The sequence below is a fragment of the Panthera leo genome, chromosome C1, assembly GCF_018350215.1.
Source record: "Panthera leo isolate Ple1 chromosome C1, P.leo_Ple1_pat1.1, whole genome shotgun sequence".
Classification (NCBI taxonomy): Eukaryota; Metazoa; Chordata; class Mammalia; order Carnivora; family Felidae; genus Panthera; species Panthera leo.
In genome coordinates, this window is record NC_056686.1 from 1,012,558 (window position 1) to 1,034,754 (window position 22,197).

The 22,197-nt window shown below is 63.7% G+C and overlaps 1 protein-coding gene and 1 long non-coding RNA gene across 4 annotated transcripts in view; one reads left to right on the top strand and one right to left on the bottom strand.

The window, feature by feature from the left end:
- PRKCZ (protein kinase C zeta) overlaps positions 1–9,098 on the top strand; it is a 98,250-nt gene extending 89,152 nt beyond the window's left edge. The window contains exons 12-18 of the mRNA XM_042951814.1: positions 975–1,110; positions 1,313–1,400; positions 3,023–3,142; positions 3,812–3,891; positions 4,300–4,389; positions 8,204–8,319; positions 8,629–9,098. Of these exons, the coding sequence (XP_042807748.1) occupies positions 975–1,110; positions 1,313–1,400; positions 3,023–3,142; positions 3,812–3,891; positions 4,300–4,389; positions 8,204–8,319; positions 8,629–8,716 (718 nt within the window). The 3' untranslated portion in view covers positions 8,717–9,098. The remainder of the gene's footprint in view (positions 1–974; positions 1,111–1,312; positions 1,401–3,022; positions 3,143–3,811; positions 3,892–4,299; positions 4,390–8,203; positions 8,320–8,628) is intronic.
- On the bottom strand, positions 4,083–8,448 carry LOC122227378. Of its 3 annotated transcripts, none has more exons than XR_006205998.1 (3): positions 8,183–8,448; positions 4,622–4,825; positions 4,083–4,386 (listed from the first exon to the last, which is right to left on the bottom strand). It is a non-coding gene; the product is annotated as an uncharacterized LOC122227378 (long non-coding RNA). The 3 variants fall into 3 exon arrangements; XR_006205999.1 differs by lacking the exon at positions 8,183–8,448 and adding an exon at positions 7,752–8,176; XR_006205997.1 differs by lacking the exons at positions 4,622–4,825; positions 8,183–8,448 and adding an exon at positions 4,508–4,615.
- Positions 9,099–22,197: the final 13,099 nt, after the last annotated feature.

The following is a 22,197-nucleotide window of genomic DNA, read 5'->3' on the forward strand; positions in this document are numbered from 1 at the left end:
TCTTTTTTATTTATTTTTTATTTTCTTGAAGTTTATCTATTTTGAGAGAGATCGAGAGGGCACACGTGGGGGAGGGGCAGAGAGAGAGGGAGAGAGAGAGAATCCCAAGCAGGCTTCGCGCTGTCAGTGCAGAGCCCGACATGGGGCTTGATCTCACGAACCGTGAGATCAGGACCTGAGCCGAGATCAAGAATCAGATGCTTAACCGACTGAGCCCCCCGGGCGCCTCACGTTTTCCTTTTCTTTGATTGTGGTAGAACAGACGTAACCCCAAATACACCATTATTGCCAGTGTAAACGCACAGCTCAGGGACATTAGGCACATCCACACGGTCATGCGGCCATCCCCACCGCCCGCCTCCAGAACTTTCCATCTTCCCTAACTGATGCTCTGCCCCTGTGAAACGCTGGCCCCCAGCGTCTCCCCAGTCCTCCCAAGAGACCTCGAGAGTGGAATCCTAGGCATGTGTCCTTTGAGGACTGGCCGACGTCCTCAGGCTTCATTGTTGCAGCAGGCTCAGGAACGTTCCCTTGCATGGAGGGACCCCGTTTTGCTTACCCGCCCGTCTGACACTGCTCCCGCCTTTGGCTTCGGTGACCGGGTGGCCCGGTGCCCGGGCCCTTCGGGACGCTGCATCGTGCGGCCTTCCCGTGTTAGCTTCCTGAGGACCCTCCGTGCTGTTCTCCACGGGAGCGCCCACCGGTCGTGCTCTCACAGTCCGCTCTCCACGTCCTCGCCAGCGTGGCTTACTTTCCGCCCGTCTCTGAGAGTGGCCACCCTAGCGGGTGTGTGGCGGTCCCGATCTGCGCTCCCCTAACGTCTGGGACGCCGAGCGCCTCTGGCGGTCTGGTTGGCCCCACGTGCTGGATGAGCACGAGGACCCCAGGGCGTCGGGCGTCCCCCCAGCTCCCGCTCTGTCCGGACCCGGGCCTCTCGTCCAGGCGCCTCGTTGACTTTGCTCTGCTGCCCCCAGATTCTACGCCGCTGAGATCTGCATCGCGCTCAACTTCTTACACGAGAGAGGGATCATCTACCGGGACCTGAAGCTGGACAACGTCCTCCTCGACGCGGACGGCCACATCAAGCTAACGGACTACGGCATGTGCAAGGCGAGCACCCGGCCCCCAGGGCCACCCCGCCTGCCCCTGGAATTCCCGGTCGGCATAGCACCGTGGCCGTCTCGGCCCCTCGGGGTCGGAGGTGCTGACCGCCCGGTCACCGCGGCCCGAAGGGGCCCAGGCCAGGCGCCTCCTGCTCTAACCGACCTCAGACGCTTTTCTTGCTTCCTGGTAACTGACTGTGTCCCCGCAGGAAGGCCTGGGCCCTGGCGACACCACCAGCACGTTCTGCGGGACCCCGAATTACATCGCCCCGGAGATCCTGCGGGGAGAGGAGTACGGTGAGCGGGGCTGTGGGACGGGGCTGCTCACAGGCACACAGCAGGCGGGTGTGGACGAGCACAGCCCCCCACCCCTGTAAGGGACCCCTGACCCCTTGGGGATGCGGGCACGATGCAGAGGGTCAGGTTGACCTGCTGGGGCTGACGCTGCCGGGGGACCTAACCACGGACCCCGCAGCCGGGGAGAGCGGTTTTATTGACCAAATTACACCTAAAGCACACAGCCCTCACTTGGTTCCCTCCTGTCACCCGCTGGCCTCCGCCCTATGTGAACCTGTGTGGCTCCCACGTGTCCCGGGTGTCCATTCAAGCGTCCCCTGGTGGAGGACACTGCGTGGGGTTCCTTTTGTCTCGAGGAGCCCTAAGGGGTTGGGAAGGAGGAAAAGCCACACGAAGCCACGAGCCCCCGGGCCTGGAGCCCCAGTTGGTGTCCTGCCCCCAGTCAGTGGGAGACACACGGCTGTAAACCGAGCCAGCAGCTGTAGGTTACCCAGAATGCCCTGCAGCCCCTGCAGACCGTGAAGAGCGTGTCTGCGCCTCTCCGTTCTCCGGGTTTGAAATGAAAACGAGATTACAGTGTGTGCGCGTGCCTGTGTTCGCGTGTGTGCCCCGGATACGTGTGTGTGTGCGCTCGCACGTGTGATGCATCTTTGTACACGTGTGCACACCCCACACCCTTGTGTCCTAGGGTTTGCAGTGGAGCACATCACCAATATGTCACCAAGTATTTTTAAACGTTTCTTTGCCGTGAAAATGGGGGCTGGCTGGCTGGGCGGGTAGGTCGCTTGTCCTCTGGGGCAGGAGGCGCCCAGGAGGCTGCTACAACCAAAGTCGCTGAGTAGCCAGACGGGGAAGGACAGCCGGTAGATGGGCAGGCCGGTTGGGGAGCCTAGCAGCTGGCCCGGGGCGGGATGGGGGCGACTGGCCCAAGCAGTCTCGGGGCTGCGGGCACGACTGAAGCCAGGCTTTCCCACTCCCGCTGCCCTGTGCAGTAAAATTGTTAACACTGTCAGATTAACTGAAACAGTGAATACAGAAAGATGTGAAAAACGGGGTTTCTTTTTTCAAGTTCATTATTTTTTCAAGAGAGAGGGAGAGAGAGAGAATCCCAAGCAGGCTCCCCACGGTCAGCACAGAGGCCTATGCAGGGCTTGAACTCAGGAACCGTGAGATCAGGACATGAGCTGAACTCAAGAGTTGGACGTTTAACCGACCGAGCCACCCAGGTGCCCCTGAGTTTATGCAGGCTTAGAGAAGGGATTTTTTTCAAGCTCAGGTGAACCGAAGGAAAACGAAAAGCACGGCTGCCCAACAGGTGTGCTCAGTTTTACGTGTCTGTGTGGTCGAAGGGGCCACAAGCAGGATTAAAGGCCAAACGACAATCTGGAAAACCAGCAAAGTGCCAGGCATCGAGTTAATGGTCCTGGTGTGAAAACAGCCTTGCAACTAGTTAAGAAAGAAAAACACAGGGGCCCCACGATGGTGGGCAGAGGGGTCACAGCGCCGGTCAGAGACGTGCACACCGCCCCACTCGGCTGCCTCCCTCAGCGGTCGGAGCACCCCCATCCTGCAGCCGTGCCCCTGCCGACCGCCCGTGTGCCGGGCCTCTGCCATCCCTCCAGGGTTCAGCGTGGATTGGTGGGCACTGGGCGTCCTGATGTTTGAGATGATGGCCGGGCGCTCCCCCTTTGACATCATCACCGACAACCCCGACATGAACACAGAGGACTACCTTTTTCAAGGTACGTGGGCCACCGGGCGTCTCCCGAGGGTTCAGGTGCCGCCCCCAGGCTGTGCGCGCAGGTCTGTCCCCACCTCACGGAGCAGGTGTTTCCTCTTTTGGGGGGCTATGGATGGAAGGGTCCCGGGCTGGCCCCTGCAGTGCTACAGAAGCCACGTCCTCATAGACTGGCTCTCAGGGAGGCAAAGGCTGGGGTGGGAAGTGGGAGCCCCACCAGGAAAGACAGCCTGCCCTGCTGTAGCCCGGACTCCTCCCTGCCCCTGCCAGGTGTGCACCCTGGAGGCCTGGGTGGGCGGGGCCACCGTTAGGGTCTAGGCCGAGGCCATCCGGAGGTGCAGAACACCTGCCTGCGGGATGCTGATGCCCAGGAACACCGGGTCCCCACGGCGCCCTCTGGCGGTCGTGTGTGGAGGCGCCCACGTTTGTGAGGATGCTCTTGGCTCCCGTGTGGTCCTGGGCACGTGTGACTATGCGCACGTGGGGGGCGTGGGGGACCTTCTGTGGGCGAAAGGCCCTGCTGCATGGAGGGAGGAGGGGCCAGGGCCCTAAGAGCGCCCTGGACACTCTTGCTCAGAAAGGGTTTGGAGCTCCCAGGTAGCTGGGCAGAGCAAACACAGTAGGGAGCGTCGGGAGGGACACAGACTCCTCACCAGGGCCCCGATCGTTGCAGTAATCCTGGAGAAACCCATCCGGATCCCCCGATTCCTCTCGGTGAAAGCCTCCCACGTCTTGAAAGGATTTTTAAACAAGGTACACTGTGGCCGCCCTGACGTCCCGTCCCGTCTGTGGCTGCCTGGGCTGACCGGGGCCCCGCGGGCACTTGTTTCCAGGGTCAGCTGCGGGACGCCTCGGGGTGGGTGTGAGTCTCTGCCTCCCTATTTGACCTCTGTCCCGTGAATCATCAGTTTTTAGTCACACTTGCCGAAACATGAGATGCGAAATCATGCCAAAGAGAAATTTAACGAAGCCTCCGGTGTTAGGGGTAGAATTTTTAGTGAAGGGAATGTCTGCTCATCACCGGGCTGGTTAAGACTGGCTGGAGATGATCCGAGGAAGCTCTTTCTATCCTGGAGGGAAGGAAAGCTGGTCTTCTCTTGCCGTGACTTGGGGCTTCTTTGCTCCATGCTGACATGTCCTTATTTGATCTCTGACCCCTAGGACCCCAAAGAGAGGCTCGGCTGCCGGCCACAGACTGGATTTTCCGATATCAAGTCTCATGCATTCTTTCGCAGCATCGACTGGGACCTGGTAAAGCACAAAAGACCCAGTCCCCACCCCACCTCGCCCCCGAGGCAGGGATGGGGGTGAAGGGCATGGTTCCTGCCGTAGTGAGGATCTGGGCCCCAGAAGCGATTTGGAAACTCACCTGTTCACCTATAATTGACAGGGACCCTGTGGGGCCGTGATCAGCCCCTGGGACGGTGGTCCCAGGTGGTCCTAGGAGAAGTCCTGCCTGGGAGTCCCCTAGCACACGCTATACCGCCTCGGGTCGCCTTGGGGATGTCCTTGATCTGTGACCACACCGCCTGGTCCGAAATCCAGTGGTGGGAGCCAGCCCAGCGAGGGGCGTCTTCTCTGGTTTCATAGTTGGTTTTCCAGAGCCGCCTTTCTTGTTCCCGTCCCGGGCTGCTGCTAACAGCAAAGTGTGCAAGCCCTTCCGACCTCCGTGCCGTGGTTTCTGGTGCTAAAGGGGAATTGAACCAATTTTGTTTTGAAATACATAGATGGTTGCAAGTTACTGAAATATAACCTGGAAAATATGCTCCTCCGAGGAAAAGGAGATTAGCTCACTAAGTACATGTTGAACTTGAGCTTGAACTAGATCAGGTGAAAGCCCCTCTCTGGGGCAGTGTCGTGCCCCCCTCCTGGCTGCTGTAGTGGCCCCGCGGCCAGCGCCGAGCACGACCCCCAGCCCTGTGGACGGAGAAGCTCTTGTCCGCTCCACCTGGTCACTGTCACTGTCACTGTCACTTTCCAGAGGACAGTCATCTGTGCCTTTGTGGGGAGAAGGGCCAACCCCATTCTCAAGACCCTGGTCGCCCGCCCTGCCACACGCTGCCCTGTCCAGGCCCTGGCTGAGCTGTTTTCAAGACAGAATCCAGCCTCCTCTTCCTTGGGGTTATTAGACAAATACTTAGAACAATATTCAGAGCACATGCACTTTTTAACTAAGAAGCTGACTTTGAGGGGCGCCTGGCCAGCTCAGTCAGTGGAGCGTGCGACTCTTGATCTCAGGGTTGTGAGTTCAAGCCCCACGTTGGGCATAGAGCCTGCTTAAAAAAAGGAAAGCTGAAGAAAGAAAAAAGGAACTGCCTCTGATGACTCCAGCAGCAGTGGGAGGAGATCTAGATTCTGGCTGGTCTCTATTATCCATACAGCTCGGGACACGCTGGAGGAACGAGCTGCCCCCAGGCTAGGGTTAGTGATGGCCCCTTTCTGCTTTCAGGCCTGTCCCCCCACCCAGGCACCCATAGAACCCCTGGAGGGACCGCCCATGGCCCACGTGCCAACTGGCTAAGCTATGGCAGTGCCCAGTGCCCTCGCGCCCTGCAGACTTAGGTTCCACGAAGTGCAGCCCCAGAAACAGGAAAGGCCTCTGTGGAAACCTCGCCCACTGCCCTGGGGCTCCGGCCAGATGTCCGGCCTCGGCGAGAGCCCTTTGATGCCGCATCCCCTGAAGGTGGCACCTGCTCATTCTGACCAATGCGTCCTTGCCGAAAGCCCCATTCCTGTCTCTAGTTGGCCTGGGTCTCATTCTAGACCTTAACGGTTTTCCCAAGATCAGAAGGGAGAGGGTCGGGGGCGTGGATATGAAGTAAGGAGGTTAGTCTTTTATGATCAGAGTCCATGTTTATAAGCCACATTCAGAACCCAGTGGGCCGAGGCAGGCGCATGTGGGCCCGCCCTTGGCTCTACCGAGTGAGGGACAGCCTGGCTGGCAGCCGCCGTTGCTTCAGATGCACATCTGCCTGAGCAGAAGCACGTGCTTTGCGTGAAGAGGGACACGGGGTCCAGGGCCCGGAGCCCCCGCGGTGCTTGAGGGGGTGTCGTTTTCGCTGAGAGGACTATGAGATAGTGGAGGGAAGAAGCATTTTGATGCAGTGGGTGCTAGCGTCCCTCTGCCTCATGGCCCCCAGGCCAGTCCCTGCTCCACACACGTGCTGTTGGGGGTCATAGCCCAGAGCTGGGGAAACGGGGAGCAGTGGAGACCAGAGAAGCCCCGCTCAGAGAGGCCGGGGCCCCGTCTCGCCACGGCGTGCAGCACCAGCCTCCCGCCGGGCTGGGGCTGGAGCCCTGCGGTCAGCTGGACCCTGCCCTGCCCCTCCCTTCTGCCCAGTCCTCGGGGACCCGGCCTCCGGGGCCTGTGCCTCTCCCCGCCCCCACTGCTGCCCTCCCAGCGGTCCCCTGCCCGGCCTCGCCAGAGGCAGCCTCCTCTCAGGCGGCACTGAGCCCCTCGATGCCCCTGGCACACTCTGCAGGGCCGTCCACCTCCTTCAGCCCATCAGAACAGACCCACCTGGCCGCCATGGCGAGCCCCTTCCGGCACCTTCCTTCTGCTCCCACCCGGTGCGGCCGATCGGCAGCCCCCCGGGAGGCACTCCAGGTGCACCGTTCTCGCTCCTGCTTTTGACTGAGGAAAGGGGGTCCGAGGGAGGGTGGGGGTGGGGGGGCCGGGAGGATCCCAGGTGAGCACCCAGGTGCGCTCGCTTCTTGATCTGCCGTGACTTGCTGTTTAAATCTTATAGCAGCCAAGACCTAAGGTAGGCAGCTAGTTTAAGAAGTGCCCCCCTTCCCACTTCTTGGGGGAAAAGACTTCGTCCTGACCAAAGAATTTGGGTAACTGCGCAAAGGTGAGAAGCTGCAAACTCCCCCCAGGCACAGCCCCGTGGCCCCCGTGCGTTTGGACACGGCTGACCCGCTCTGGCTGCAGGGACGGCCGTTCTCTCTGCCACGCAGCCCTCCTGGCATCCTCTGGGTGACAGAAGACGCCTGTCTCTGCCCTGTGACTGGCTGCCATGCTGGCCACGTCCCTGTGCGTGTTGGTCAGCCGCCGGAAACGACTCACATCTGAGACACCCTCATGTCCTTCACTGGCTCAAGTGGGGCCCGTGCTTGTCACATCCCGTGCCCGGAACAACTCCCCGTCACGTTGGTCTTGGACAGTCCCACGGCTTGCTCGGGGACATGTGGCGGCCCCCGCTGGAGGTCCCGGGCTCAGCCCTTCCAAGGGCCCTCCAGGCCCCGGGAGCTGAGGGGCGGGGGCTGCACAGGGCTGGCTCCACGTGTGGCTACATGGGAGGGAGGAGACCCAACGCGATAGATCCATGGAGCAGGGACCCCCGTCCCTCACTTACGGCTCAGTGTTCTGGGGAACGTGCCTGGCCCAGCACTGGTAGGTGCACAGCACACACCTGGTGAGGGGGGAGGGAACTGGGCGTGTAACTGAGGGACTGAGCCGGCAGGCCCTCCCCACCCTCGCCCATGTGACATGCTGCTGAATGGCACCTGTCCTGGGCACCCGTCTCTGCCCTGTGGCACAAGCGTGTCCCAGCCCCATAAATGGTGAGTTGGAAGTCAGAGTCTGGATCCTGAGGAGTCCTGTTTCCTACCTGGTGAGCATTGCGATTAGAAAGTCAGAAGGTCAACGATGGCTTTATGGGGAGGAAGGGCCTGGCGGGATGGGCGCTCACCAGGCACCGGCGTGGGCAGTGGTGTCCCTGCCAAGTCCCCGCTCCTTTATGACCAGGATTCCAAGATGTAAGAAACAAAAAAACTCCCAAGAGCAGCCTCCTTCGGGTTCAGTGGCAGGACCACTGGGCCCAGCGTGGCTCTGTCCCAGGTACCGCCAGCATTTTTTTAACTCGGGTCAGGACTTTTCTGGCTTCGGATACGTTTTCCCAGATCTTGTGTTTAAGGGAATGGAAAACTGGCATTCAGATACAGGACGTGTTTAAACCCCGTCTTCCTATTCCATTCTGTGACTTAAGTCCCTTCCAAAACCCAAATCCGGTGGAGACGGCGCACAGTACACGGCTCTGACCTGTCGCGTTGTCCTTCCCAGTTGGAGAAGAAGCAGGCCCTCCCGCCGTTCCAGCCCCAGATAACCGACGAGTACGGTCTGGACAACTTTGACACCCAGTTCACCAGCGAGCCCGTGCAACTGACCCCTGACGACGAGTAAGGCCTCGGGAGGGTGGCGTGGCGAGGCAGGGGGAAGGCTAGGGCGGGGCCCGTTGGGCGCTAGGAGGCTCTCCGCTGGGGGCGGGGCCTGAGGAGGTGAAGCCGCGGCGGGGCGGGGCCTTCTGGGGGCGGGATGCCGCAGGCTGGGGGCGGGGCTGTGAGGGGCCAGGAGGCTACAGGCAGGGGCGGGGCTTGCTGGGGGCGGGGCCGTTGGGGCCTCATTGGGGTTGGGGCGGAGGCTGCTGGGGTGTCAAGCGGCCGGCGGGGGCGGGGCTGACCCAAGCCCGCGCCGTTCTGTGCACCCAGGGACGTCATAAAGAGGATCGACCAGTCGGAGTTTGAAGGTTTTGAGTACATCAACCCGTTACTGCTGTCCACCGAGGAGTCCGTGTGAGGCCGTCTTCTGTGTCATGGACACGTCTGTGAATGACCCCTTCACTCTATCCTTAACCACAGCGCATGCATGCCAGGCTGGGCGCGGGGCTCCGGGCGCGGCCAGGGAGGGACGCTTGCCGCTGAGACCGCGGACGGGGGCGTCCCGCCGGCGCTTCTCGGGGCGGACCGGTCTCGCGTCTGGGCCCGCGCGGCCGGCTTCGTGCTGGAGGAACCTGCTTCTCGTGCCTGCGCCGCGGAGGAGCCGCGGTGACCGTGTCCGAGGGACAAACTGCCCCACGATTTCGAAGGTGCACACTTTCCACAGAAACAGAACTGACCTGCTCCGCCAGGAGAGTTAGCCTGTAACGTCCTGAGGAATAAAATGTGCCCATGATGTCGAAGCCTGCCTTCGGTGCCTTTTTTCCTGCCAGGGGCGCCTGCCCGGCCTGGCAGGTGACATCACACGGGCGGGCCGCAGCGGGCGGGGCCATGCACCTGCAGGAGGCTGGATTCGGTAAGTTCCTGTCGCTGAGATTCAACACATATTTTGTTTGACTTTTGTTTTTAATGTTTATTTTTGAGAGACAGTGAGGGGGGGAGGGGCAGAGAGAGGGGGACACAGAATCCGAAGCAGGTTCCATGCTGGCAGCACAGAGCCCGACACGGGGCTTGAAATCAGGAACAGCTAGATCATGATGTGAGCCGAAGTCGGACCCTTCACCGACGGAGCTCCCCATGAGCCCCTTAACACGTAGGTGCTTGAACAGCGGTGCAGGCTGATGCAGAGGGCACGCCTCACCCAGAGTGGGGCATTGGATGGCAAGGGGCCAGGATCCTAGATTCTAACGCTGCTCCCCGAAGCTCCTGAAGACCACAGAAAAGGGAGAAAATCGAACTAAACTCGCACAAAATACTTCTGAAAACACTAAGCAGCGCCTACATGATGTCTTACGTATTAAATTTTTTAAAAACTATTTGTATCAGTAATAATGATGCTCAGAATTGGGAAGTTTGAACAGATCTGTGTGGGTGGCCGTCCGCTTACGGAATAAGTCTGGAACACCCACACGCACGCTCCTGACACAGCCCACCTCCTGCCCCCATAACCTGCCCAGGTGGCATGCGCCCATCACCCTCCTCCTCGGATGAATGCCAAACTGAAGGTTTTCTAAAAGGAGGTGAGCCGCCTCTGACACGCTCCTTGTGGCTCGAGCCCCGGGCAGGGCGTGGGAGGGCTCCTCTTCCACCCGCGGGACACACCGAGTGTCCCTCTGCCCACTTGTGCTCCGTCACCACACGCACCGCATCCCCCGCGCACCGGGGCTCGCCTCTGCACCCCGCGGCTGGGGGTTTGGGGCGGGAGATGGTGGTAGGAAAAGTGGAAACGAGGGGCCACCTGCGTGGCAGTGCCCCCGTCCTGCCCTGACTCAGGCAGATGAGCCGACTCGCGTGCTCAGGGCGAGGCACCACCGACCCACAGCCCCCGGCCGCCCGTGGCCTCTGGACCCTCCCACCCCGGTTGCAGAGCAGCCTTTACACGACACGGACACTTGCCCCAACCAGCACCTCAACCGCAACCCGGAAGTGTTGCCTCCGAAGACCGAAATTCAGGACCGCAGAGCAGATGGGGGAGCCAACTTCGGGGTCTCAGTGTCACAGCCGGTGGTGACATCCAGTAGCACGGCTCCTGTCGGAGGGCCACGCGGTCACTCTTGACTGGTGAGCAGCGCCCGGGGACGAGCGGATGTCACCTGGGGAGGGTGAGACCCCCAGCGTGCCCAGGAAAGGGATAACGTCCCCTGAGAGCCCCCTTCATCCTGATGGGGGCCATCTGCCACAGTGGGTACAAGGACAACGTCTGCAGGGGCCCCGGATTTGTCCCCATTTACAGCACGTACTTCCCTGCCACGGTGCCACCGGCTTCCCAGTTACCAGTGTGGCCGCTCACGTGCGAACGTGTGCAGCGTGCTGCTTGTGGCCAAAGTATAAATTAAGGTGCGGGACAGATCGAGGGAGGGCTCGGAGACAGCCGTCCTGACATTTGCCAACAGCTCTGGGCCCCGTACGGCGCGCGTCCTGCTGGCCCGAGGAAACTGGAGCCGCCGCGCTGTCCCGTGTGGTCTGTGCGGTTAGCGAGCCGTGCGGCTGGCCGCCTGCCTCCTGCAGACGATGCTGCCGCCCTCGGGCCCAGGCCGTCGGACTCTGCCCATCTAGCACAGGCTGTAGCGGACACACTTGCTGTTATTTTTGTCAGCAGTGGATGTTTCTAGGAAGCAGCGGTTTTTTCAAAACCAGGCTTTATTTAGAGCAGTTTCAGGTTCACGTGGAAATGGCGGGGCAGCTGCAGAGCCCCCCCCGCACCCCCCACCCTCGTGGTCCCCCTCCCCCTCCGAGAGGCTGCAGGGACGCGGCATCGTCTCCAGGGTGCCACGTGTACGTCTCCGTGCTGGGCAGCACGCGGGTTGGCACAGAACGTTTCAGGACACGCATCTACCACTTTAGCTCATGCCAAGTACCTTCGGGCCCCGCGAGACCCCCGGGCTCCCGATTCGGGCCCCTCCCCCATCCTCTGGCCCCCAGTGGTCTTCTTCCCGTCTCCGTGGCGTTGCCTTTCCCAGAAGCTCCCACAGTTGGAGTCCTGTCCCACGTAGTCTTTTCAGAGTGGTGTCTGTCACCCGGGCCCTCCGTGGTCTTTCCATGGCTTGTGTGACCCGCTTCCTGCTGCCGGTGCTCTACAGCCACGTGGCTGTGGTGGGGACGAAGAGGTCACCAGAGCCCGTGGGCCACCAGCACCGGAAGGAAAACTACCTACACAGTCTCGTGCCCCATTTTCCACTTGCCCTGGAAGCCAGAACACAGGGCTGGTGCAGAATGTTCCGGCAGACTGGCCTGCCCACTGCCGGTGGCGCCTGGCCCGTTCCCTGCCCCGAAGTTCCCCACTGGAGGAGATGCTGCCCGTCGGCGAGGTCCGGGGTGCCTCACAGTGATTCTCTTCACCCTGGAGCAGTCTGCGCTGTGCAAGGAACAGGTTCATCCGGGGAATTAAAACACGGTGCGAGCGGAGTCTGCGGAGGCGGGAGAATGCACTGTCCCCTGCCTGTCCACCTGTCTGGAGACACGGCCGACTTTGGGACAGATGCCTAGTTCGCTCACGAGAATCTCCGCTCATCTGCGCGAACCTGGGTCCTCCCGCCGAGGGGCTCTGCCCATTTCTGACTCCAGGAAAGCACCCTGCTTCCCGAAAGCCAGAAAGGATCCTGTGTTTCGGCCTCAAGACGAACCACCTACAACGCCAGCAGTCCACACGGGCACGTTTTTTAATAGGCAGCTTCCAAAACGGTTCTGGCAGGTGGAGTCAGGGCCTCCGTGCCCGCGGGGCTCACGCAGGTCAGTCACCACACCACGTCCTCTGCACTCTCCTCCAGGCACTGAGCGAGGTGGTTGTCGATGTCCAGCTGGGCCAGCCTGCGACAGGGAGATGGTCACTCACACAGAGGCAAGGGCGCCCAGCACACACGTTCTCGCCCTCCCCTCTGCTGACAAGCACAGCGAAGGTCAGCCAGAGAGAGACCCGGTCTCCACAGCTGGTCAGAACCCAGGGGAAGGTCCGGGGGGTGGGAGGGGGGGGCGCACACCAACCAGAAAAGGCCCTTCCCCAATCCTGTCGCTTGGGGAGGTTTCTCTGGGCCCAGGCGCTCAGTGCACCTGCCACGGGTCCGTCAGACACGTTCTCGAGGCTCACGCAGACTCCTGCCTCTGAGGCTGGGGGGCGGGCGCACCCTGTGTCTGAACGAACCCCCCCAGGGGATTCCGGCCCCGACTCGGCTTGAGAACCTCACGGCTCCCAGCCAACTGCCGGGGCTGGAGCCTGAACGCCCGTCCCCAGGAAAGGGGATCGGCAGAGACCATCAGCGGTGCAAGAACGGGTCAGCGGCTCCTCCGTCAGGCCTCACGGTCTTCCTTCCTCGTGCCCACACCCCCAGAGGGCTGAGCCCCCCGACTGCAAGCAGCAAAGCTCCTGTGTCCACTGCAGCGTGGGGTCTCCCTTACCTGGTGGCTGGCCGGCCCGCGGCTCCTGGGCCCCCTGCTATCGGCCGCCCCCGGACCAGGCCCCCCTCGTCCAGCCCTGCTCATGCTCCGGACGGGCCCAGCCTCCTCCGTCTCCCTGGGCTCGGCAGCCTGGATGACGACCCCTTTCACGTTGGGACTCGAACGTCACCCACAACCTCTGCCCCAGCCCAGGCATGTGTCACGGCGGCCGAGGCCCCACCTGCACCTCACAGAGTAGAAGACGCGGGTCCTGCCCCAACAGCCCTCCCCACCGGGGGCTCCCCAGGTCTCCATCAGTGGCTGACAGAACGGCCGCCTCATACAACGTCCTGAGTCCTGTCGGGACCTCCGGAGACGCCTGTGGGACATGGCCTCTGAGGGGATTTGCCCAGATGGCTTCTCTACTCTCAGAGACCTCCCAAGATGGGACCTTTCCTCTGCCCACATCTAGGGCCATCCTGGTCAGCTGGTCAAGTTCACCCGCCAGAGGGGAAAGGCCCTTTCCCGGGACATCACCGCGAGGCCCTGAAGGCCACGGCACCGCCCTCACCCTGTGGCTCGGGGAGCCCATGCCCCTTCTGGTGGCCGTCGGCCGCCCTCAGACCCTGTAGGCGGCTCGGTGTGCTCTGAAGTCCCTGGGGCCCCTGCAGGCTCTCTCCGAGGCTGCCAGAAGATTCTAAGGTCTGCACCAGGCCACCTTGTCTGGGGTGTCCGGGAGGTACCCTCTGGGCCCCTTCGGACCTCCCCCTGGTCAAAGAGCTTTGTCTCGGCCAAACCCGTTCTACAGAGTCCCTGCAGCAGCTTGTCCCAAGACAGGCCTGCCTCGCTGTCCCACGGGAACCCAGTGTGTGGACAGCTGGCCCGGCTGCACGAGAGGAGACTCAGCCCAAGATCCTCCGCTGGCTGCCGACTCAAACAGAGCGGGCTCCGTGTCTGGCAGCTTGAGGGGCCTCGGAGCCGCAAGACGCCAACAAGCCAGGCTCTCGTGGAGCACAGGGAACAGCTCAGCTTCCGGTTTCCATGTCTTCGTGTCAGCTGGCCCATGGGAGCCTGTTTTCCCAACCGTGTGTGTGTGTGTGTGTGTGTGTGTGTGTGTGTGTGTGCGTGTGTGTGCGTGTGTGTGTGACTCACGGGCATCAGAAAGTACACGGGGCACCGGGCACGGCAACAGGCACATCTTCAGGGCACGGGGCTCACACCCGGTCTGGCGAACCCAGTACGTGGTTGTCTGTCACACTGAAGAATAAAACAGTGCCCCGAGTGACCTGGAAAACGCTAAGGCTTTGAGAAGATCGGCGAGTTTGTCCTCAGGCGCCGTCTCCCCGAGGCACATACTCCGCCAGAATCGCTACGGGCGTCTGTCCCCCCCCCCCGGGGACAAACACGGAGAGCAATGCGTGACTTCGGTTTCCGGGGGAGAAGTTCCCAAGTGGGGCGCCTGGCTGGTTGGGCCAAAAGAGCGTGTGACTCTTGGCGTCGGGGATCGTGAGTTCGAGCCCCACATTGGGTGTAGAGTTTACTTTAAAAAAAATTTTTGGTTTTGAATGAAAGATATTACATTTAAAAAATTCCCAAGAATTACTAAAAGCCCACGCTTTTCTAGAAAAGTCACAAGACAATGTGACAGTTCGATTACCGTGTCCACCTGCTAACCCGGGCCCTCCCAAGGCCCAGTCTGTCTCCTTGCCCCGAACATCCCACAAAGGACGTGAGCCTTCGCTTCCAGTGACCCGGGATGTCTGTTGTCCCCAGTCACAGCCACAACCTGAGGGTTGTGCTCTGGCCCACGGACCCTCTCCCTCGTCAAGTGGAAGAACGTGCCACAGTGTTTCCGATGCGCGGAGACGTGAGCCCAAACGCGCCGACACCTACTTTGGGAAAAATGAGGCGCGCTCCCAAGTCTTCCTTCAACTGCTTACAAAACTCGAAACTGGAACTTTTCTGTAACGTCTCCGTCGCTGGAAGTCTGTTTTTTAGACTGTGCAGAAATGCCAGCATGCCAAGGACAAAAAGGACCCCCTAGAACAGGAGGACAATTGGGGCACCCGACCGCATCAGCTCTCCAGAAAACCATTTCCCTCCGGGGCTCCCGATGGTACCTCCGGCCCTTGGGTTTCTGCGGATGGGGATGAATCAGGAAATCAGGAGCACCCCTGGTTTAAAGGCGCTCACTGCTTTGTCAGAACGGCCAAGCCAGCCCCAAACATCGGTTCTGGCAAGAGGCAGGCAGGACGGTGAAAGGCTGGGTCCGCAGACGCTTTGCAGACCTGGCGCTCACACGACAGCCAGGGAACCTCCCGTGGGCCACCGGGCTCCCTTCTCCCTGCCCGGCAGGTGGCTTCCCCTGCCGAGACCTCACCCACTGCCTCGCCCGACCTGTGGGCTCCGCGAGGAGATGAGCACAGGGGTGCCGGGCCCACCCCCAACACCAGGCTCTCAAAGGCTTGTTGTGATACAAAGCGCAGCCTGGAGAAGCCCAGACAGCCGAGCACAGACGGGACATCGTCTCTCTGATTAAAAGGTCGGCTCTAAAGACCTTCCGGTGCGGGGCTCCGCGCTGCTTATTTTGATAAGGTTTGCTGGTGTTTGCTCTGTCATCAGCGGCTCCGTTGCCTTCCCCGTCCTGGGCTGTTTTTGCTTCCGTGGACCAGGGACATGACCCGCGACTTAAGGACACCGTTCTCCCAGCCACGCGACGTCCGGCGCTGGTCCGCTTACCGAACCTGCTGTCCGTTCACTTCACTTGACCGGGATCCTTTTGATAATCCTGACCCCTGTGAACCCCACGTCTGTGTCCTGAACTGTGTGACACACGGCCCAGGAGCTGGGCGTCTGGAGATTAAGATCTTAACAAAATTGGAACCACTCCCCTTACTTAAAAAAAAGAAAAAAAGATAAAAGATATACATCGAGTTTTTAAAGAACAAAACACCTCTAGACACAAAAAGTCATTTTTAAAACCTCCAACCTACCACTGGGAAGGTACAGTGAACTATGTACACAGGAAACTGCTTGGTGACCCCACAGTCTGGCAGTCACCACAGGGACCCTGTGTCAGGGTGGACCGGCTTAGAGGCGGGGGAAGAGGTTCGGTGCTCCCCCCAGGCCGTGGCGTCCTCTCCAGGGAGGAGAGGGCCGGCGGACCCCCAGACCTGCCCGTCTCCCGAGGCGTGCTGTCCCTGCGCGCCGCGCACTCCGCCCGCACGAACTACTGTTTGAAGGGCCCACAACTGAGCTCGGGCACCCTTAACCCCCTAAAGCCCGCTGTGGTTTCCAAACAGGGCTGGGGTCCGCAGAGGCGGAGGGAGGCCGAGGGCGGGGCGCACTCACCCGGGGGCGAAGTCGGTCTGGCACATGGGGCAGGTCCGCAGGGTCGGCGCCGCCTCCCACGGTCGCTCCCGGGCGCCGGGGGTCCCGCGGGGCTCAGGCCCCAGACATCGCTGCGGGGACCGGGCGGGGGACCCCGGGAGCCCCCCGGCCCCAAGGAGCGGCTTGTAGCAACGGCCTGAGCCCCCGCCTCCGCTCGGGGCCGGTGGGAAGGGCGTCCAGGAAAAGGTGTGCGGTCCCACGGTGAACACCTCGGGGGACGCGGCACGCTCGGGACCGCGTCCGGATTCCTGCCAAATGGGGTCGACGGGCCGCGTCATTGGTGCCTGGGCGCCTCCGGGGCCAGGGACACACACGCACCCGGCCACCCCGGGGGTCCCCCCGACGCACCGGGCCGGGGAAGGCGGGCAGCGGCGGCAGCTCTCCGTCGGGGTTCAGATCCGCTCTCGCAGCGCGCAACAGCTCCGCCCACGGCCGCGCGCACTCGCCTACGTCCTCCGGGGGGGGCCCCGCGCGGCCACTGAGCGAGCAGAGAGACCTCAGTGGGGGGCGCTCCGCAGGGGGCCCGTGGGGAGGGGGCTCGGGGAGGGCGGGTGGGACCGGGGAGACCTCGGCGGGGGGGTGGGGGGCTGGAGCGGGGAGACCTAGTGAGCGTGCGTCCCGCGAGGGAGGGGGCTGGCGTGGGCGGGGAGGGCTGGGGGGGAGCGGGGGAGGGTGACAACCCCGAGGGGGCGGAGCGAGCCGGGTTCCGGGAAGCACACACGGGCCTGCCCCCAGCGCCCCGCGCCCCCTTCCCCCGTCCCGCGGCCCCCAGCCTCACCCGTCCCCCGAGGACGGCCTCCGGCGGCGCAGCCCCAACCGCGGCCTCCGCGCCGCCTCCATTTGTCTCGAGCCGCGCGTCCGGCGGAAGTGGGCGGCCCGCCGCGGACCCCGCCCCCGAGACAGGCCCCGCCCCCGGCCCCGGCCCCCGCAGGGCTCCCCGCCGGCTCCCCGCCCCCTCCCTGCGGGGACAGGACCCGGGCCCCGGGCCCGCGCGCCAAACTCCCGCCTGCGCGCCGTAGACCCGGGCCCCCTCCTCGACCTGACCCCACCCCGCCCTTGTGCGCGCTGGGAGCCGCGCTTTGCACCCGCCCCAGCGCACCCCACAGCCTGCTCCTCGCGGCCCCGAGGCGGCCTCGCCTTTGGGACACCGTCAGGGAGGAAGGGGTTCTGACCTCAACATTTGGGGAGACTGAGGCCAGGGGTCCCTCCTCTAACCAGAGGTGGGACTGAGGGAACTGATTTCCAGCTGCAGAGGGGCGTGGGGGGGACCCCATCTCGCGCTGCCCCCCCGTAGGTTTGGGGTCTGCAGAGGTTTGGGAGGAGAAACTGTACATGAAGTCAGGCCAGGGGCCCCTCCGCATCCGCCCCCGGCAGCCACCCTCAGTTAAAGCCCACCTGCCCCATCGCCTGGGCCCGCCCTGGCTCTCCCACCTCCCACCGCAGGGGTCAGCTCGGACCCTCAGCTTCCCTCTCAGTCCAGGCGGAGAAAGGGACTAGCCTCCTTAGGACCATCGAGTTTTCCTAATAAAGGGAGGAACCTGTTGTTTTTTTTTTTTTTTTTTTTTTAATTAAGGGGGGGAAAAGTGAGGCAACAAGGTCCAGGTGGCCAGCCAAGGCGGGGAGGGGGCCTGTAAGGGAAGGCTTGTGGGGGCTCCCGGAGACTCTCGCCGGCGAGCCCCCAGCCCACCACTTGGTGGCAGCAAAAGTCCAGGCACCCTCCGCCGCTGCTGCTCCGTCGGAGCCCTGTGCCCCGTGGGCCCCAAGACGGGCCCCTGGGTGACCCCCACCTCACTGGGGCTGGAGTGCACAGGGAGCCGGGGGGCCGGAAGCTCCCCTCCGTGGACACGTGGATGTCACTTGAGGCGCTGGGACCCCAGCGGCTTTGGGGCTCTGCTCTTGCACCCCCTTCCTCAGGGCTCCCACGGCCCAGTTCCAACCCTCCTCACCCTGGCCCCTCTGCGCCTCACGGTCCTGCCCTCCGCCAAGCCCAGGTCTTGGGCACCCCCCCCTCACTGCACACTCCAGTCCCAAGGCCCCCCATCCCGAGGTCAAGGTCACCCTTCATCCAGCTGCCAGGACAGACCTTCACCCGGGGGGGACGGGCCTGTTCACCAACGCTCCCTGAATGTCTACCTGTGTCGGGGACTGTCGTAGATACTAACGCCCCCCGGGGGAGCGAGGCAGGGTCCTCACCCCCAGAGCCTGCCCACCGATGGAAAACAGACCCCACGTGCATAAGCCAGCAGAGCTGCAAGCAGGTGGTCCCAGGAGTCCCTAGAGGAGGCGACCTACTGTGGGGCCTGCTCCCAGGGTGGGGAAGCCCAGACGGACCCCGGGCATGCAGGCCGCAGGAGCCCGGCAGCCCCGGGACTGCCCAGCGGCTCGTGTCAGGGGTTCCCACGCGCCCGGCTTCAGCCTCCACAGCCTCGAAGCCTTTGATGGAAACACCAGCACTTCTGCAGTCCGAGCCACGGGGACACGCGGGAGGGCCGGCGCTACGCCTCCCTGAGGCAGAGGAAGGCGCCGACTTCTCCCCGGGAGCTGAGCGCCGGGGTTCAGTGTCCCAACTATTCCTGCCCCTTCCAGTGCCTTCCTCTGTAGACCTCGCACGGCCTGGGCTCCTGACCAAGAAAGGCAGAGCAAGGCATTGGCGGGGAGACTACTGCCCTGGCCTGAAGGCAGGTGACCCCCCGGTGAGGACAGGTGTCTCCGGTGAGGACAGGTGACCCCGTTGAAGGCGGGTGACCCTCTGGTGAGGGCAGTCGTGCCCCGGTGAGGACAGGTACCCCCGGTGAGGACAGGTGACCCCCTAGTTAGGGCAGGTGACCCCTGGTGAGGGCAGGTGACACGCTGGTAAGGACTGGTGCCCCCGGTGAGGGCAGGTGACCCCCTGGTTAGGGCAGGTGACCCCTGGTAAGGGCAGGTGACACCCTGGTAAGGACTGGTGCCCCCGGTGAGGGCAGGTGACCCGGTGAGGACGAGCCCAGGGAAAGAGTCAGGGCCTGACAGAGCCTGGCTGTGGCCTAGGGCCCAGAAGGGCGGGGGGCACCCGTTCTCCAGCCCAGGGGGCCTTGCTTGCCCTTGGCTGCCAAGGGAGAAGCCCGGGTCCCCAGGCCAGGCCGGCGCCGCCTGGGGAGCAGAGGCCCTCCGGGAGCCAGAGCACCGTGTACAACTCGTCCTCCTGGGGGCTCCTCCTCCCTGGTTTCATCCGGCTCCCGGGGATCGACTCCCCCCATCCCGCCGGCGCCTACAGCCTGGGACGCTTCCACGGACGACGGAGCCGGGGTGACCCGCCAGGCGGGGGGCAGGTGCTGGCGCCTGTCAGGAAGCCCTGCCCCTCCCCCTCTCTGCCACCGCCTGCCCGACAGACAGCTGCCCGCTGCCCCTGCCCGCACAGGGACCTTTTGCGCGGGGAGTGGAAGCGCCAGGTCCCCCGACGCAGCGGCGGTGTGGGACAGGAGAAGGTCGGACGTTGAACTTGATTGAAGGGCTCACGTTTTCTGGGCCGCCCGCCGCGGTGACAGGCAGCGAGCGGAGCTTCACTGGAAGATCATTTCTGATCGTGACGGATGCCCGCCCTGCGGAGACAAGTTCCATACGAGCCAAATTCGTGTTTACGAAGACCGTCTCCGCGAGAAGAGGCCCCCTCGGGCAAAGCAGCAAGTGCGGGGCAGGGGTGCGGGAGCCCGCAGCCAGCGGCCCACTCCGAGCTCTCCCCGGCTCCGTCCGCAGGGCAGTGCTGGCATGTGCGTGATGGGCCAGTGCCACCCCCTCCCGGGTGCCGGGTCCAGCGTGGGACATGTGCGGCCAGGCGGTCAGGGGCCCCTCGCTCCCGCCACCTTCCGCCACCAGGGAGCACAGGTCTCGGCTCCTGGTGCTCTCAGAGCCAGGTGGGTGCGGGTTCCTCGCTCCCTCTGGGGGAGCGAGACCGACCTCCCGCAGGCGCCGATGTCCCCAGGAGCCCGGCCGAGGTTCCCAATCAGACCCTGCTCCGAGGCAGGGCTTGAGCCCCGCGAGGCCTCTAGCCACGTCCCGGCCCGGAACAAGCTGGGGCGGTCTAAGCCCCCCGCCCCCTCCTTGGATTTTGGGGGGGCCGGTTCTGCCCGCGGGCCACCGTGCAAATGGGGTCAGGACGGCACGGATGGGCGGAACAGGGGCCGAAGCTGGCGGGCACGACCTGGAAAGCCCTGGAAAGCGGAACGGCCTTGTAGGTGACGCTGGCTGTGGGCGGCGCGTGTTTGCGGCGGCGGCCGCCGCCTCCCTTGCCGCGTGACGGGACAGCAGGGCTCCCGCTCGGGGCGCCCCGGCCGTGCCTGCTCTCCAGGTGAGGACGGCCCGGAATGCCGGGCCGCCTCCTCCCCAGAGTTCGGCCCTCTGACGAAGCCAGGCGGCGGGCTCCGCTGGACCACACCTGCCGGCCGGCGTGTGCCAGGCTGGCAAGCCTGCCCGCAGCCAGGCAGAGGCATCCGTGGGCGTGCGGAGTGCCTGGTAGACGGGCCAGATTGAAGCAGTTGCCTGGGAAACATCGCAGGATCTGTAGGGCGGCAGTGGGTGTGTGGGGCCCGCTCACCGGCTCTGGAACAAGGGCGTGCGCGGCCTCCTCCAGGCGTCCCCTCCCGGCCGCAGAGGGATGGGCGCGGACGGCCGGGACCCGGCAGCGGGCAGCGGGCTGCAGCCCCCGCTCTACGAGCCCAAAAGCCAAGAAACAGCTGGGGCGTTGGCACGGGAGAGACGCGGCCCCGTTTCCAAGCCCCCACCTCTCTCCGGGACAAGTTTCCGAGCCCTGCTTCCAAGCCTCCCCACCCCGTCCCGGCGTCCCGTAGAACCTTGTCACTGCCGTGAGGTCCCGCGTCCCGCGCCCCCTGTTCCGTCCTGCGCCCACGCCCTCTGCACAGCCACACCGGCCCTGCCTGTGTCCCTGTGTCTCCGGCTCAGGCTTCTGCCCCCCACTGGCTCCCCCTGCTGACCCTCGGGCTCTGCTCTGGTGCCCCCACCCCCCCCCACTCCCCCACCCCCACCCCCGCGCAAAGAAGCCTTCCTGAGCCACCTGAAGCTCCTCCACAGGCCCTCCGTCCACCGGGTGGCCGCTGCTGGCTTTTCCTACCGCACAAGTGGGGGCGGGAGGCCGGGGGTGCCGCTACCTTCCCGGAGGGCCAGCCTGCCGTCTGCCCCCACCGTGTCCCCAGAGCCTCCGGCGGGGCCGGCCGAAAGGGGGCCCAGACGGGACTCTTCGGCCGACCCTGAGTGTGAGCCAGGGGTGGGCTCTCCTCCTGTGGGGAGCAGGGGTCACGTCAGGGGGTCGAGCCACGTTGCACCAAACTCTGCGTCCGCTGGGAACCCGCGAATGGGACCCGATCTGGAGGCCGGGTCTCCGCGGACGGAATCAAGTTAAGAGGCTGCGTTGGGTCAGGGTGGGCCCGCAGTCCACCCCGACTGGTGTCCTTGTGGGAAGAGGGAAGCTTGCCAGAGCGACGCGGCCCGGGGGCAGGAAAGGTCCTCCCCGGGGCCTTCGAGGGACGGCGGCCCTGCTCAGCGTGAGTGGGGACTGTGGCCCCCAGACTGTGCCAGCACGGACTAGTTCTGTGGTTCTGAGCCCCCAGTCATTTGTGCGGCAGCGTCGGGACACCGTCTGCTTCAGCACCCGGTGCGGTGCGGTCAGTCGGGGGCGACTGGGCATCCCCGACCCGCCTGTCTCACCCCCTGCCTGCTGACCACCCCCCAGAGCAGAGGAGGCCGCTGCCGCCTGAGAGTATGGCCCGGAACAGGCCCAGCTCAGCCTCAAGCTCACGAATGTCCCGGGGGGCGCCCAGGCCGGGGTGACAGGGGTCAGACCCACTCCCAGGAGCGAGGGGCCTCCCCCGGCCTCCCCCGAGTGGGCGTGGCTTCTCCACAGGGACCGCTCGTCCCACCTGCTGCCTCCTTAGGACAACCCTGCCGGGGCCTTGACTTCCTGAGATGCCGGCAGGTCCCTGTGCCTTCCAGGCCCCCGGCCTCGGCCACCATGAGCCATGGCTGCGCGGCCACCACGAGCCCCCGTTTCTGTGAGGCCAATTTCCAGCCTGGCGCTGTGAAAGAGCTCTG